This window comes from Nerophis ophidion, linkage group LG26 (assembly GCF_033978795.1).
Source record: "Nerophis ophidion isolate RoL-2023_Sa linkage group LG26, RoL_Noph_v1.0, whole genome shotgun sequence".
In the NCBI taxonomy this organism is placed as follows: domain Eukaryota; kingdom Metazoa; phylum Chordata; class Actinopteri; order Syngnathiformes; family Syngnathidae; genus Nerophis; species Nerophis ophidion.
In genome coordinates, this window is record NC_084636.1 from 18,292,176 (window position 1) to 18,308,600 (window position 16,425).

At 40.6% G+C, this 16,425-nt stretch overlaps 1 protein-coding gene across 3 annotated transcripts in view; it reads right to left on the reverse strand.

Moving 5' to 3' along the window:
• cep350 (centrosomal protein 350) overlaps positions 1 to 16,425 on the reverse strand; it is a 90,953-nt gene that overhangs the window by 30,053 nt on the left and 44,475 nt on the right. For 2 of the 3 annotated variants that reach the window (XM_061887982.1, XM_061887980.1), the window contains exons 11-16: positions 12,350 to 13,329; positions 12,118 to 12,259; positions 5,475 to 5,614; positions 5,235 to 5,392; positions 3,362 to 3,533; positions 3,096 to 3,259 (exon numbers count right to left, since the gene is read on the reverse strand). In XM_061887982.1, the coding sequence (XP_061743966.1) occupies positions 3,096 to 3,259; positions 3,362 to 3,533; positions 5,235 to 5,392; positions 5,475 to 5,614; positions 12,118 to 12,259; positions 12,350 to 13,329 (1,756 nt within the window). The remainder of the gene's footprint in view (positions 1 to 3,095; positions 3,260 to 3,361; positions 3,534 to 5,234; positions 5,393 to 5,474; positions 5,615 to 12,117; positions 12,260 to 12,349; positions 13,330 to 16,425) is intronic. The other variant, XM_061887981.1, reaches the window with a different exon arrangement.

A 16,425-nucleotide genomic window follows, 5' to 3' on the forward strand; every position in this document is an offset into this window, starting at 1 on the left:
TGGGAAATTGTGTTAGATATAAATATAAACGGAATACAATGATTTGCAAATAATTTTCAACCCATATTCAATTGAATATGCTACAAAGAAAAGATATTTGATTTTCGAAATAATAAACTTTTTTTTGTGCAAATAATCATTAACTTTAGAATCTGATGCTAGCAACATGTGACAAAGAAGTTGGGAAAGGTGGCAATAAATACTGATAAAGTTTACGAATGCTCATCAAACACTTATTTGGAACATCCCACAGGTGTGCAGGATACTTGGGAACAGAAGGGTACCATGATTGGGTATAAAAACAGCTTCCCAAAAATTGCTCAGTCTTTCACAAGAAAGGATGGGGCGAGATACACCCCTTCTTCAACAACTGCGTGAGCAAATAGTCAAACCGTTTCAGAACAACCTTTCTCAAAGTGCTATTGCAAGAAATTTAGGGATTCCAACATCGACGGTCCAAAATATCCTCAAAAGGTTCAGAGAATCTGGAGAAATCACTCTTGTGACCTTCAATCCCTCAGACGGCACTGTATCAAAAACCAACATCAATCTCTAAAGGATATCACCACATGGGCTCAGGAACACTTCAAAAAACCACTGTCACTAAATACAATTCGTCGCTGTAAGTGCAAGTTAAAGCTCTACTATGCAAAGCGAAAGCCATTTATCAATAACATTTAGAAACGCCGCCGGCTTCTTTGGGCCCGAGATCATCTAAGATGGACTGATGCAAAGTGGAAAAGAGTTCTGTGGTCAGACGAGTCCACATTTCAAATATTCGACATCGTGTCATCCGGACCAAAGGGGAGGCGAACCATCCAGACTGTTATTAACGCAAAGTTCAAAATCCAGCATCTGTGATGGTATGGGGGATCATTAGTGCCCAAGGCATGGGTAATTTACACATCTGTGAAGGCAACATTAATGCTGAAAGGTACATACAGGTTTTGGAACAACATATGCTGCCATCTAAGCGCCGTCTTTTTCATGGACGCCCCTGCTTATTTCAGCAAAACAATGCCAAGCCACATTCAGCACGTGTTACAACAGCGTGGCTTCGTAAAAAAAGAGTGCGGGTACTTTCCTGGCACGCCTGCAGTCCAGACCTGTCTCTCATCGAAAATGTGTGGCGCATTATGAAGCGTAAAATACGACAGCGGACACCCGGGACAGTTGAACAACTAGTTTCCTCAGTTCCCAAACGTTTATTGAGTGTTGTTAATAGAAAAGGTGATGTAACATAGTGGTGAACATGCCCTTTCCCAACTACTTTGGCACGTGTCGCAGCCATGAAATTCTAAGTAAATTATTATTTGCAAAGAAAATGAAGTTTATGAGTTCGAACATCAAATATCTTGTCTTTGTAGTGCATTCAATTGAATATGGGTTGAAAAGGATTTGCAAATCATTCTATTCCGTTTATATTTACATCTAACACAATTTCCCAACTCGTATGGAAACGGGGTTTGGACCTTCAAGGTATTCAAAGCCCTTGACACTATTTCTACATTCACCCATTCAGAAACACATTCACACACTGATGCAAGGCGCTAACGGTGAAGTGTCTTGTCTGAGGACACAATGGACATTACTAAAAAAAAAAAAGATGTACAAAAAAACGGAAATGCTGATTATCGGTCCTGCTAGACACCGACCTCTATTTAATAATACAACTCTAACATTTGACAACCAAACAATTAAACAAGGCGACACGGTAAAGAATCTGGGTGTTATCTTCGACCCAACTCTCTCCTTTGAGGCACACATTAAAAGCGTTACTAAAACGGCCTTCTTTCATCTCCGTAATATCGCTAAAATTCGCTCCATTCTGTCCACTTAAGACGCCGAGATCATTATCCATGCGTTTGTTACGTCTCGCCTCGATTACTGTAACGTATTATTTTCGGGTCTCTCCATGTCTAGCATTAAAAGATTACAGTTGGTACAAAATGCGGCTGCTAGACTTTTGACAAGAACAAGAAAGTTTGATCACATTACGCCTGTACTGGCTCACCTGCACTGGCTTCCTGTGCACTTAAGATGTGACTTTAAGGTTTTACTACTTACGTATAAAATACTACACGGTCCAGCTCCATCCTATCTTGCCGATTGTATTGTACCATATGTCCCGGCAAGAAATCTGCGTTCAAAGGACTCCGGCTTATTAGTGATTCCCAAAGCCCAAAAAAAGTTTTCCGTTCGGGCACCAGTACTCTGGAATGCCCTCCCGGTAACAGTTCGAGATGCCACCTCAGTAGAAGCATTTAAGTCTCACCTTAAAACTCATTTGTATACTCTAGCCTTTAAATAGACTCCCTTTTTAGACCAGTTGATCTGCCGTTTCTTTTCTTTTTCTCCTATGTCCCACTCTCCCTTGTGGAGGGGGTCCGGTCCGATCCGGTGGCCATGTACTGCTTGCCTGTGTATTGGCTGGGGACATCTCTGCGCTGCTGATCCGCCTCCGCTTGGGATGGTTTCCTGCTGGCTCCGCTGTGAACGGGACTCTCGCTGCTGTGTTGGATCCGCTTTGGACTGGACTCTTGCGACTGTGTTGGATCCATTGTGGATTGAACTTTCACAGTATCATGTTAGACCCGCTCGACATCCATTGCTTTCCTCCTCTCCAAGGTTCTCATAGTCATCATTGTCACCGACGTCCCACTGGGTCATTATTGTCACCGACATCCCACTGGGTGTGAGTTTTCCTTGCCATTATGTGGGCCTACCGAGGATGTCGTAGTGGTTTGTGCAGCCCTTTGAGACACTAGTGATTTAGGGCTATATAAGTAAACATTGATTGATTGATTGATACTAGGATGGTGGAAGCTAGGATCGAACGTTGAACCCTCAAGTTACTGGTACGGCCGCTCTAGCACCGGAGCCACGCCGCCCCCTAAACTAAACTAAACTCAACTAAACTAAAGTACTGTATATGGCCATCTTATGCATTTATGAAATAAATGCAAATCAGGAACATAGTTTAGAAGTCCCTTATCTTGGGTGTTAAGTATATATATATATATATATATATATATATATATATATATATATATATATATATATATATATAAAAAAAAGTCAACGTTTTGCTTCACCTTCAGAATTTGCGCCAATGAAGCGCTCTCCTCTTGGGCCATGGACACCCCTATTAGTCTCTCCACATCTCCTAAATGTCTCATTGACACATCCATGGTCTCTTGGTATTGGAGCTCTTCCGCCAAATGCTGATGCAAGACAGCAGGAGAATATTGGAGATTACCTGAGAAAAGGAACGGAAAGGAAGATACACGTTAAGTAAGATAGATTTTCTACATATCCTATTTCAAGTATCATAACCCTTACAACACCAATTACTATGTACCTGTTGCTCTGCTTTCAACTCTGCCAAATTGATTTGCGTTGCCTGCATTCATGTTGTTGCTGACCCCGTCGCCAAAGCCAGTTCTTGGAGGGTCACTACGAAAATCTACTGCTGCGGAAGAGTCCGGAAAGCCTGAAGAAGTAATTCTTGCTCTTGATGGAGGAGATTTTTCCTGTTTTGGCATTGAAAGTTTGATAACAATTAATACTAGGACCATCAACGTTAATACATTAACTCATGTGATTAATTACAAAGTATCGCATTAATCATACATAAAAACAGATTAATCGCAAAATGTATTTTGACAGGCTTCACGGTGGCAGAGGGGTTAGTGCGTCTGCCTCACAATACGAAGGTCCTGCAGTCCTGGGTTCAAATCCAGGCTCGGTATCTTTCTATGTGGAGTTTGCATGTTCTCCCCGTGAATGCGTGGGTTCCCTCCGGGTACTCCGGCTTCCTCCCACTTCCAAAGACATGCACCTGGGGATAGGTTGATTGGCAACACTAAATTGGCCCTAGTGTGTGAATGTGAGTGTGAATGTTGTCTGTCTATCTGTGTTGGCCCTGCGATGAGTGGGCGACTTGTCCAGGGTGTACCCCGCCTTCCGCCCGATTGTAGCTGAGATAGGCGCCAGCGCCCCCCGCGACCCCGGAAGGGAATAAGCGGTAGAAAATGGATGGATGAATGTATTTTGACCGCACACAGTTTTTTTTACCTTAACCCCAGAACTTTACTTAAAAGACGGAGCAGGTTGCTTTAGTTTAGTGCCAGTGATCAGGTCAATGCAGATTCACTTAAAAATACACCCAAACGATACTTTAGATGAGTGGTGCCCAACCACCAATCTGAAGACAAACCACCTTTGCGACCGGGCCGTACAGAAACAGTTATTAAAGAAGCACTAAGTAACTTTTCAACCTTCATAAAATATTTTCATAACTTCTGGGAGGATACATCAACTTACAACTAGTTGAATGACACCCCTGTCATGGCCTGAAGGGGTCTGTATCGCATTCACTGGCACTAAACAACTTAGGAGGGTGGCAGGAACCACGGTACACAAAAAAGCTACAAATGTGCTGACTTGCTTTACGGCATTTGTCACTCCCCCCTTTCGTTACAAAGAAGGAAGTCGATTCGAATGCCTACGTGCAATTCATAGCAGAGGCTGCAAAACAACGGAGGAAAACGGTTTTGTCTGAGGAAACAAAAAAGAAAAATGGAGGCAACTCAGATAAAAGGACAGTCAAGGACCAAAATTGCGATTAATCACAATTTATGTATGTATATGTATGTATACAAACACGTACGCGCACGTACTGTATATACATATTATATATAGTCAAGGTTTCTGTTGCTTATCCATTACACAGTGCTCAATACTGGGGTAGAGCAGAATATACGTTAGCCTCTGTGTTTTTTCCTGACCTATTTTATCCCTAAAAGCCGGTAGAGTAGCGATACCTGCGAAACAGGCCAAACAGGTAATATGTATATGTATATACATACATACATATATATACACACACACACAATTATTATCCGATATTCTGGGCTGTACTTCCGAGCTGTGTAAGGGGAAGAGGCACAACGCTGATTGAACATTAATTGCGTCGTGATGAGACACAAACACTTCCACAAAAACACGCACACACACACACGATCATGGTCAATAAAGGTGGATTTTTCCGTGCAGGATAATACCGAGCATCATTGCATCCCTACTATTTACTACTGCGGTAACTTGAAACAGACAGTTCTGCCATGTTGGATCGAAGAAAAATGCTAACAGCTGATCACCGTGATCGATCTTAAATTAATCGCGACTACACACAACTGTGGGTGTATGATACAGAGAAATGTTGCACTGACCTGCTGAGCCACAGGCATTCCCATCTGCTGAGCCACAGGGAGACCCATCAGCCTCTCAACTTCCCCAAGCTGTCTTAAAGACTCCTCTATGGACTCCTTGTGCTTGAGTTCTACTGCTATACACTGCTGCAGGGCGCTCGGAGAATACTGGAGTTTACCTGAGGAGAAATTGAACTTAAGTATAAACTTCTTCAAAGCAACAGGGACTGTTAGCTCAATTAAAATAACTTTTATCTATACCCCGGTTATCGACTCTGCCATTTCTTAGTGGTATATTCTTGAGAGATATTGCTGATGGAGACAAACCACATTCTGGGAAGGTGGGAGGTGAAGGCTGTTTTGCTCTTGACGGCGGAGATTTCTTACTTTCATGTCCAAAACTGAATGTAAAAAAAACAAAACAATACATACTATTAATTCTCATATTAGTGAAATAAAAATAAATAGCTTCTGTAACTTGATCAGTTGTAATTCAAAAGATAAGGCTACACCAGGAAATCACCACTCCTTTACTGAAGTTTGACCAAGGTAAAACCAAAACGTAAGAGGGCAGCTTTCAGCCAGACTGCTCCTCTGTTTGGACGGGCCAAGCTAAAGTATGAATATGTTTGAATCAACGCAAAAGCTCTACCTTTGCTACACTATGTGTTGCAGCAATCAACGGAGGCCAACAATAAAGTCTGAAAATCATTATTTATTTGAAACATGACTGCAGTTTTTCCCATGTATTCATTTACATGTGGTGGGAAAAAATTTAAGGCTGCCACAATTAAAATGTATAAATAAATAAATATATCCATCCATCCATTTCCTACCGCTTGTCACTTTAGGGGTCGCGGAGGTGCTGGAGCCTATCTCAGCTGCATTCGGACGGAAGGCCTGGGTTTACCCTGGACAAGTCGCTACCTCATCACAAGGCCAACACAGACAACAATCACACGCTAGGGACCATTTGCTGTTGACAATCAACCTATCCCCAGGTGCATGTTTTTGGCGGTGGGAGGAAGCCGGAGTACCCGGAAGGAACCCATGCAGTCATGGGGAGAACATGCAAACTCCACACAGAAAGATACCGAACCCGGGATTGAACTCAGGACTTTTGTATTGTGAGGAACATGCACTAACCCTTGTCCCACCGTGCTGCTATAAATACATACATACATATACACATACATATATATTTATATATATATATACATGTATTTATTTATTTAGATATATATATATATACACATACATATCTATGTATATAGATATGTATGTATACATGTATTTATTATTTTTATACATATACTGTATATATATATATATATTTATATATATACACGTACATATCTATATATATGTATATAGATATGTATGTATACATGTATTTATGATTTATATATATAGTGTGTGAATGTGAGTGTGAATGTTGTCTGTCTGTGTTGGCCCTGCGATGAGGTGGTGACTTGTCCAGGGTGTACCCCGCCTTCCGCCCGATTGTAGCTGAGATAGGCGCCCGCACCCCCCACGACCCCAAAAGGGAACAAGCGGTAGAAAATGGATGGATGGATGGATATATATATATATTTATTTATTTATTTATTTATAGCAGCATGGTGTTAATTAAATTAAAAAATTGATATATACAGAAGGGCAAACAATTATTTAGTCAGCCGCCGATTGTGCAAGTTCTCCCACTTAAAAGAATGACAGAGGTCTGTAATTTTCATCATAGGTACACTTAAACTGTGAGAGACAGAATGTGGGAAAAAAATCCAGGAATTAACATTGTAGGAATTTTTAAGAATTCATTTTTAAATTATGGTGGAAAATAAGTATTTGGTCACTTCAAACAAGGAAGATCTCTGGCTCTCACAGACCTGTAACTTCTTCTGCAAGAAGCTCTTCTGTCCTCCACTCGTTACCTGTATTAATGGAACCTGTTTGAACTTGCTATCTGTATAAAAGACACCTGTCCACAGCCTCAAACAGTCAGAATCCAAACTCCACTATGGCCAAGACCAAAGAGCTGTCGAAGGACACCGTGAAAAGAATTGTAGACCTGCACCAGACTGGGAAGAGTGATTCTACAATACGTAAGCAGCTTGGTTTGAAAAAATCAACTGTGGGAGCAATTATCAGAAAATGGAAGACATACAAGACCACTGATAATCTCCCTCGATCTGGGGCTCCATGCAAGATCTCATCCCGTGGGGTCAACATGATCATGAGAACGGTGAGCAAAAATCCCAGAACCATGAATGACCTGCAGAGAGTTGGGACCAAAGTAACAAAGGTTACTATCAGTAACACTACACCGACGGGGAATCAAATCCTGCGGTGCCAGACGTGTCCCCCTGCTTAAGCCAGTGCATGTCCAGGCCCGTCTGATGTTTGCCAGAGAGCCAATGGATGATACAGCAGAGGATTGGGAGAATGTCATGTGGTCAGATTAAACCAAAATAGAACTTTTTGGTATAAACTCAACTTGTCGTGTTTGGAGGAAGAAGAATACTGAGTTGCATTCTAAGAACACCACACCTACTGTGAAGCATGGGGGTGGAAACATCATGCTTTGGTGCTGTTTTTCTGCTAAGGGGACAGGACGATCGATTCGTGTTAAGGAAAGAATGAATGGGGCCATGTATCGTGAGATTTTGAGCCAAAACCTCCTTCCATCCGTCAGAGCTTTGAAGATGAAACGTGGCTGGGTCTTCAAGCAGGACAATGATCCCAAACACACCGCCCGGGCAACGAAAGAGTGGCTCCGTAAGAAGCATTTGAAAGTCCTGGAGTGGCCTAGCCAGTCTCCATACCTCAACCCCATAGAAAATCTGTGGAGGGAGTTGAAACTCCGTGTTGCTCGGCGACAGCCCCAAAACATCACTGCTCTCGAGAAGATCTGCATAGAGGAATGGGCCAAAATACCAGCTACTGTGTGTGAAAACCTGGTCAAGACATATAGTAATTGTTTGACCTGTTATTGCCAACAAAGGTTATATTACAAAGTATTGAGTTGAATTTTTGTTATTGACCAAATACTTATTTTTCACCAAAATTTACAAATACATTCTTCAAAATTCCTACAATGTGAGTTCCTGGATTTTTTTTTTCACATTCTGTCTCTCACAGTTGAAATGTACCTATGATGAAAATTACAGACCTCCGTCATCATTTTAAGTGGGAGAACTTGCACAATCGGTGGCTGACTAAATACTTTTTTGCCCCACTATATATATATATATATATATATATATATATATATATATATATATATATATATATATATATATATATATATATATGTATATATATATATATTAAGGCTGGGCGATATATCGATATATTGCAGGTTTGACTCTGTGCGATATAGAAAATGACAATATTGTAATATTCGAGTAGCTGCGGGCTTTACACTACAGGCTCTTCCCACTCTTTCTTGTCTCGTTCTCAGACAGCGAGCGCACATTCTTACACACGTCACATACTTTCACGTCAAATACGTATACGCTCTCGCCCACCAGAGCGGTAGAGCAGTGTGGCTAACATTAGCTGTGATGATAGCGGACTCGGAGATGCTGATTCTCATCCCAGTCGAGTGGTAATATGAGAGAAAGAAGGTCCGAATATGGTAACAACTAGTGGTCCAACGGATCAACACTGATCCGTGATCAGTTCGGATCAATATCTTCGGTTCAGTACACACGTGATCCGCGGTCTGATTTATGAAAAAAAAAAAAAATAGTTGTTCACACAACGTGGTAATGGCGCGCGGCGTAACGGAGGAACTTGAACGCCCGTACCATTTAATCGGTGTTTTTATAGGTGCAGACTCCATTGTGCAAAACGAGGTTTTTAAACACATGCTGAAAGTGCGTCAGCCACATTACGACATCCCGTCGCGCACCAACTTCAGCGATAAGATTGTGCCAGATTTTTATTAGCGAGAGAAGAAAAAAGTTGTGGACGAACTATCCCGAGCGTCATCTGTTGCGCTCACGAAAAGAAGGGTGGAAGTCCAGGGGAACTATGTGACGATAGCGCTCATTTTATCACAGCAGAGTGGGAGATGAGAAGACATGCCCCCTCTACGAGAGTCACCTTGCGCAGGTACTGACACAAGCAGTGGAGGAATGGAAGATAAAGATATCCCTGTCACAACTGATAATGCTAAAAATCAAATACATGCAGTGAATGAGGCAGAACAGGGACCACAGGTAGGGTGCTTTGCACATGTAGTGAATATGGCATCACATCTCAGTCAATAGGATGGAGCGCCTCCTTGGGAGGATCAGGAAGGTTTCCTACTTCCACCCAAGCACATCAGCTGCTCATGTGCTTAAGACAAAGTAAGAAATGCTAAAGCTGCCTACTCAGAAGCTCGTACATGATGTCCCAACAAGGTGGAACTGCACTTTTGATATGTTGCAGCATCAGGCAGCTATATACTCTGCATTGACCCACAAGACCCCGAAAACAAATATCAAAGACATGATCATCCTGTCTGATGATGATGTGAGAGTGGCAGAGGAGGTCCTCCAGGTGCTTAAACCGCTCAAAACGGTTACATCTCTGCTGAGCACTGAAACTTCACCATCTGTGTCAATGATCCTGCCACTGAAAACAAGGAGTCTACAATCCATGGCTCCAAGTGTGGAAGACAGCAGCATCACTCCAGATGTCAAGCTTTATTTCACTACCAATATTTCAAGAAAGCTGTTGTGCATTGTTATGTTGCACTTAATTTTTTTTTTTTTTTTAATTAATGGTCATTGGTCCAAGTTTAAAGAAAGGAGAAATCCCTTTTTATGTGGCACTGTTATTCATTAATTATGTTAAAAAGAAGATATTATGCCTTGTGCACTTTAACTTGATTTTGTATATTTTCAGACATATCAGACATACTTTATTAATCCCCGAGGTGAAATTAAAATTTAATTTAATAATTTAAAAGTGTTACAAAACAAAACGACAAAACTCCTTATTTGTTTTGTCTTTTTTTTTTTTTGCTGATCCAAAAAATGATCCGATCCGTGACTCTGATCCGAGAAACGATCCGAACCGTGAGTTTTTTTGATACGTTGCACCCCTAGTAACAAATGAAGGAAGAATGAATTCCCAAGAAAAACAGCAGCGGGTCCATCGTCTGGCGGTGGTTCGGATTCAAGCGGAAATAAGTCGAATAACCAACTTTAATTTGTCAAGTGTGGGGCACAAGCGTTGCTACCAAAAGTAGCATTAATGTTAATATGTAGCATCATCTGAAAAGTCACCTGCTAATAACTTTAATAAATACAGTTTTGGTAAATTGACTTAGTTGTGATTTCCTTCTCTGCATGAAAGTTTAAAATGACCATATATTAATGCAGTATGAAGAAGAATGTTTTAATGTAGACACATAGAATCATCATACTGCTGTGATTATATGCATCAAGTGTTAATTCAAGGTCAAGGCAAAATATCGTAATATATATTTATCACAATATGGCGTAAAAATATCGCGATATTAATAAAAGCCAATATCGCCCAGCCCTAATATATATATATATATATATATATATATATATATATACATACATATATATATACATACATACATATATATACATACATATATATACATACATACACACATATATATATGCATATATATACATATACACGCATATATACACATATACACGCATATATACATATGCATATATATGCATATACATGCATATATACATATGCATATATACATATATGTGCATATATATGTGCATATATATGCATATTATTTATATATGCATATGTATGTATATATATATATATATATATATATATATATATAAGATTTTGCAATACAGTCAGTGATACTTCACCTTACAGGTGACATATGTGCTTTCATCTCCTGTAATTATGTCCCTCAAAACATTGACTATGAAATTAGTTTTAAAATGAAGAGTTTGAGCAACAGGCTTCTGTAGTCCGTAGTATGCACATGCAGTGTAATGTGTGCTGCAGGAGAGTCATTGAGGAGTACAAAGTTAACGGTTAGTATTCGTTTTAACAGAATTTGGTGAATAACTTGCTGTGTTATGTCTCTTTTGTTCCGTTGCTACGAAGTGGAAACGGGGAAGGGTTCAACTCTGCTTCTTTCTACACTTTTTACCTGTTGTAATGGCAAAATGGAAATATCTGATGCATCATATTTTTAACTGTCTGCATGTTCGAATAAACTTAACAACAATCTCATTTAATAAACCTTTGTAAAGGTTTGCGCTGCTAATTTTTGCAAGCCTGTCAATGAGCTGAACTAATGTATATTACCATTAAACCCTCATCCTGTGTAATTGAATTGTTTTATTTCAGTTAATAATAAACTGTTGTTGATTTAACATGATTCCTACATGTATGTGCACTTCATATGTATAATAATGTACTTTCTTTTTTGTGCTTAGTTTTAATGTAACTTCATTATGGAGGCTGTCAATAAACAACCTAGAATCGTGTTTTTCATCTCTAGTTTAAAAAGACTGTCTATTTGGAAAACTAAGTTGCAACATTCAGGGAGGGCAGAATATTACTGATATGTAATTAAACCAGGTGTGTACAAAGTGCAGCATGTGTAATATTGTAGTAATAAAACAGGCAGCAACAATTGAAAAAAAAAAAAGATCAAAACAATATACCGGTAATAAGAAACAATTATATATGACACTACTAATTATTAATAGATTTAAAAAAAATGTATTTAGACCTTATTTTAACCTTAAAAGAAAATATTTGCATCATCCCTGATAATGCAAATTATACAACAATGTCTTATTGACACCACTTGGGCCTCACCCCCACCACCACAAGTACATTGGCAATTAGTGGAAAACACTGGACTAAACAAATGAACCTCAATCACCTGTGAGGACTGGAATTTTTCAGAGACTGTTGGCTAACAACACTGTCATGAAATGACACAAAGTCATCATCATAGACTGCTGCTTCTCTGTGGGAATCTCCAGAATGAAAAGAGCGAGCAGGTGAGGACTTCTTCTCATTTACTGTGGGAGAAAAAACATCGTCACTAAATTGAAATAAGTAATATCCTTGCACCTGACAGTGCCATGTGTGTTAATTAGGAGTGAACTAACCTTTACCTTGAAGGTTCTTTAGGTAAATATTTATAACACTGAAAGGGTCTCCTTTGTTCAACTCCTCCCAGGGTATTTGACTAAATTCTTGTTGAGCAAAAGGCACAGAGCGAGCTGAGCCCTTGGCCGTCTCATGGAAGTTAGTCAGGCTCTGCATTTCCCTTCTTTGACTAACGAAGTCATTAAAGCAATTCGGTGATCTTGCAAGATAATTGTTGGAAGGTTGAGGAGGGCTGGCTTCATCCTTACATATGCTTTCCTCGCTCAGTATGGTGCCCTCACTGATGGAACCTCCACTTGAGTCATGTAGATCAACCCTATTCTCCTCCGGTTCTCCAAGTCCTTTATTGAGTGGTAGGTTGTCTGGTCTCTCAAAATCATTACCTTGGTTCATTCTTTGTAGTTTGTAACTGCTAGGGGAGTGCTCTGTTAAATCAGCAGAAAGTTGCTGTAGTTGTTCTGGCAAGGTGTGCATTTTTTCAGCTCCTGGATAGGAGGCGCCATTGTATGAGCTAAGATCTGTGCTGACTAAAAGCCTCTCAATCACTGATTTGAAGTCAGTATTTTGTAATGTGCCGTGTGCAGCTGCCAAGTCTCTCTCATTAAGATTAGCAGGAGTGGAACTTGGGGCCAAAATATCCACATCCACTGAAGTTGCCTCACCATAGTTGATCCCCACCCGAGCAATCTGCCGGGCCTCACTCTCTATACGATTAGAAAGGGAGATGGCTGTGGCCTTGAGGGCATCAATGCGGGACCTCCTTGACTGATAACTAGTGGGCGGGGGTGCTGTGTGTAGTCTATGGGTGGGCTTGATGTCACCGGCCGTCATCATGTTCTCCAGCCTCACAGGCCGAAAAAGAAGAGGGTCGTAGCTAGTACATTGTAGTGCACCAATGCTGGAATCAGAGAGGGATTTAAAAACTGGGCTCTGAAGTTGTTGATTAAGTCTAGGACTAACTCCAACATCCAAATCATTCCTATGACAAAGGGAAAAATATAACAAAAATTATGTTAGAAGCTTGACAAAAGTTTAGAAGAATTAAAAAAGCCAAAATAATTTAAGTAAAAAATAATTACCGTATGAATTTTGTTCACATAATTAGCTACTGTGCAGATGAAAAAGGTCCTCTTTTATGTAAAACGGTCATTTTGAACTATATAATAATAGTGTCTCATCCAAGCAGGGTTCATCAATTCATGCTCATTGACTTTGAATGGCCAGATCTAGCTGAGAGCTGGTGCTGAAGACCAGACAATTGATATGCTAACAGAAGGAGTGTACTATTGCGCACACAATAGTAGTTTCACTCTACTGTGGTGTAAAAAAACAGCTGTACAAATGCAAAGGACTGACACCTCTGTCCATGCCAACAGCAGTCATTAGAATGGAATTCCCCCTTGTTAGCATGGAGTTATTGTGTGGCAAAATAAAATAAAAATAGAGCACCTTAACTCAATGGACAAAAACATCTAGTTCACACGAAAATATGTCAAAGATTGTGATGACAGGGGGCTCAGTGTTTGGGTTTATCAAAAACCCACACATACAGTCATGGTCAAAAGTTTACATACACTTCTGAAGGACATAATGTCATGGCTATCTTCAGTTTCCAATAATTTCTACAACTCTTATTTTTTTGTGATAGTGATTGGACCACATATTTGTTTGTCACAAAAAACATTAATGAAGTTTGGTTCTTTTATTAATTCATTATGGGTCTGCTGAACATGTGACCAAATCTGCTGGGTCAAAGGTATACATAGAGCAACATACATTATCAATTTTGGTGATGTAAAAAAAGTTACAATCAAATCAAATTAGCTTCATGGCATGGCCTCTTAACTTCATGTGAGGGATTATGCTGACACCTGTTGACTTCTATGAGCCCATTTAAATAAGGCTCATGTGATGCAATCATTGGACTCGGTTACATACGACAGTAGGAAAGTCAAAGGAACTCAGCACAGATCTGAAAAAACGAATTATTGACTTAAACAAGTCAGGAAAGTCACTTGGAGCCATTTCAAAGCAGCTTAAAGTCCCAAGAGCAACTGTGCAGACAATTGTTTGTAAGTATAAAGTGTATGCAGAAAAAAAAAGCAAGCTTTCACCTGCTACTGAGAGAAAATTGTTCAGGATTATCAAGAGTCAATCGAGAACCACCAAAAAGAAGGTCTGCAATGAATTGGAAGCTGCTGCACAAAGGTGTCAGTCAGTGTCCACAGTCATGCATGTTTTGCATTGCCATGGACTGAGAGGCTACCATGCAAGAAGGAAGCCCATGCTCCAGAAGTGACACCTTAAGGCTCGTTTAAAGTTTGCTGCTGATCACATGGACAAAGATAAGACCTTCTGGAGGAAAGTTCTGTGGTCAGATGAAACAAAAATTGAGCTGTTTGGCCACAATACCCAACACTATGTTTGGAGGAGAAAAGGTGAGGCCTTTAATCCCAGGAACACCAAACCTACTGTCAAGCATGGTGGTGGTAGTATTATGCTCTGGGCCTGTTTTGCTGCCAATAGAACTGGTGCTTTACGGAGAGTAAATGGGACAAAGAAAAAGGAGGATTACCTCCAAATTCTTCAGTACAACCTAAAATCATCAGCCCGGAGGTTGGGTCTTGGGTGCAGTTGGGTGTTCCAACAGGACCATGACCCCAAACACACATCAAAGTGGTAAAGGAATGGCTAAATCAGGGTAGAATTAAGGTTTTAGAATGGCCATAGCAAAGTCCTGATTTAAACCAAATTAAGAACATGTGGACAATGCTGAAGAAACTAGTTCATGTCAGAGAACCAACAAATGTAGCTGAAGTGCACCAATTTTGTCAAGAGAAGTGCGCAGAAATTCAACCAGAAACTTGTGGATAGCTACCAAAAGCGCCTTATTGCAGTGAAACTTGCAAAGGGACATGTAACCAAATATTACCATTGCTGTATGTTAAGTTAGAGTACAAATGATTGTCGCACACACACTAGGTGTGGCGAAATTTGTCCTCTGTATTTGACCCATCCCCTTGATCACCCCCCGGGAGGTGAGGGGAGCAGTGGGGAGCAGTGGGCAGCAGCGGTGCCGCGCCCGGGAATCATTTTTGGTGATTTAAGCCCCAAATCCAATCCTTGATGCTGAATGCCAAGCATGGAGGTAATGGGTCCCATTTTCATAGTCCTTGGTATGACTCAGCTGGGGTCTGAACTCACAACCTACCGATCTCAGGGCGGACACTCTAACCACTAGGCCACTGAGTAGGTGGTAGGTGTGATGTAGGTGACTAGGTAGATGTATACTTTTGACACTGCAGATCTGGTCTCATTTTCATTAGACCCATAATAAATTCATAAAAGAACCAAACTTTATGAATGTTTTTTTGTGAAAAACAAGTATATGCTCCAATCACTCTATCACAAAACAATAACATTTGTAGAAATTATTGGAAACTCTGGGGATAGGTTGATTGGCAACACTAAATTGGCCCTAGTGTGTGAATGTGAGTGTGAATGTTGTCTGTCTATCTGTGTTGGCCCTGCGATGAGGTGGCGACTTGTCCAGGGTGTACCCCGCCTTCCGCCCGATTGTAGCTGAGATAGGCACCAGCGCCCCTTGCGACCCCGAAAGGGAATAAGCGGTAGAAAATGGATGGATGGATGGATATTGGAAACTCAAGACAGCCATGACATTGTTCTTTACAAGTGTATGTAAACATTTGGCCACAAATGTATCTACTTGTTGACTTACGCCACCTACTGGAGCACAAACTGGGTGTTATCAGAACCATACAACACACAGCTAAGTACGTTCCCACCAGCCCACAGAACAAAGAGAAACAAAACCCCTTAGGAGAGGTCCTCAAATCAGCTAGTCGTTCCTAAAAACTGCATCGGGATCCAGAAGGAAAACAAATAAGAAAGGGTGAAGAAGGAAAAGGCATCTACAACGGTGAGACGTCTAGTGCACCCCAAAGACCGGGTAACGTACGCCGAGAAAAACAATCTGGTGAATCCTGCCTAGTACAGTGAAGATTGCATTGATTTATACAGTGGGGAAACAAAACAATCACTAAGCAGGCACATG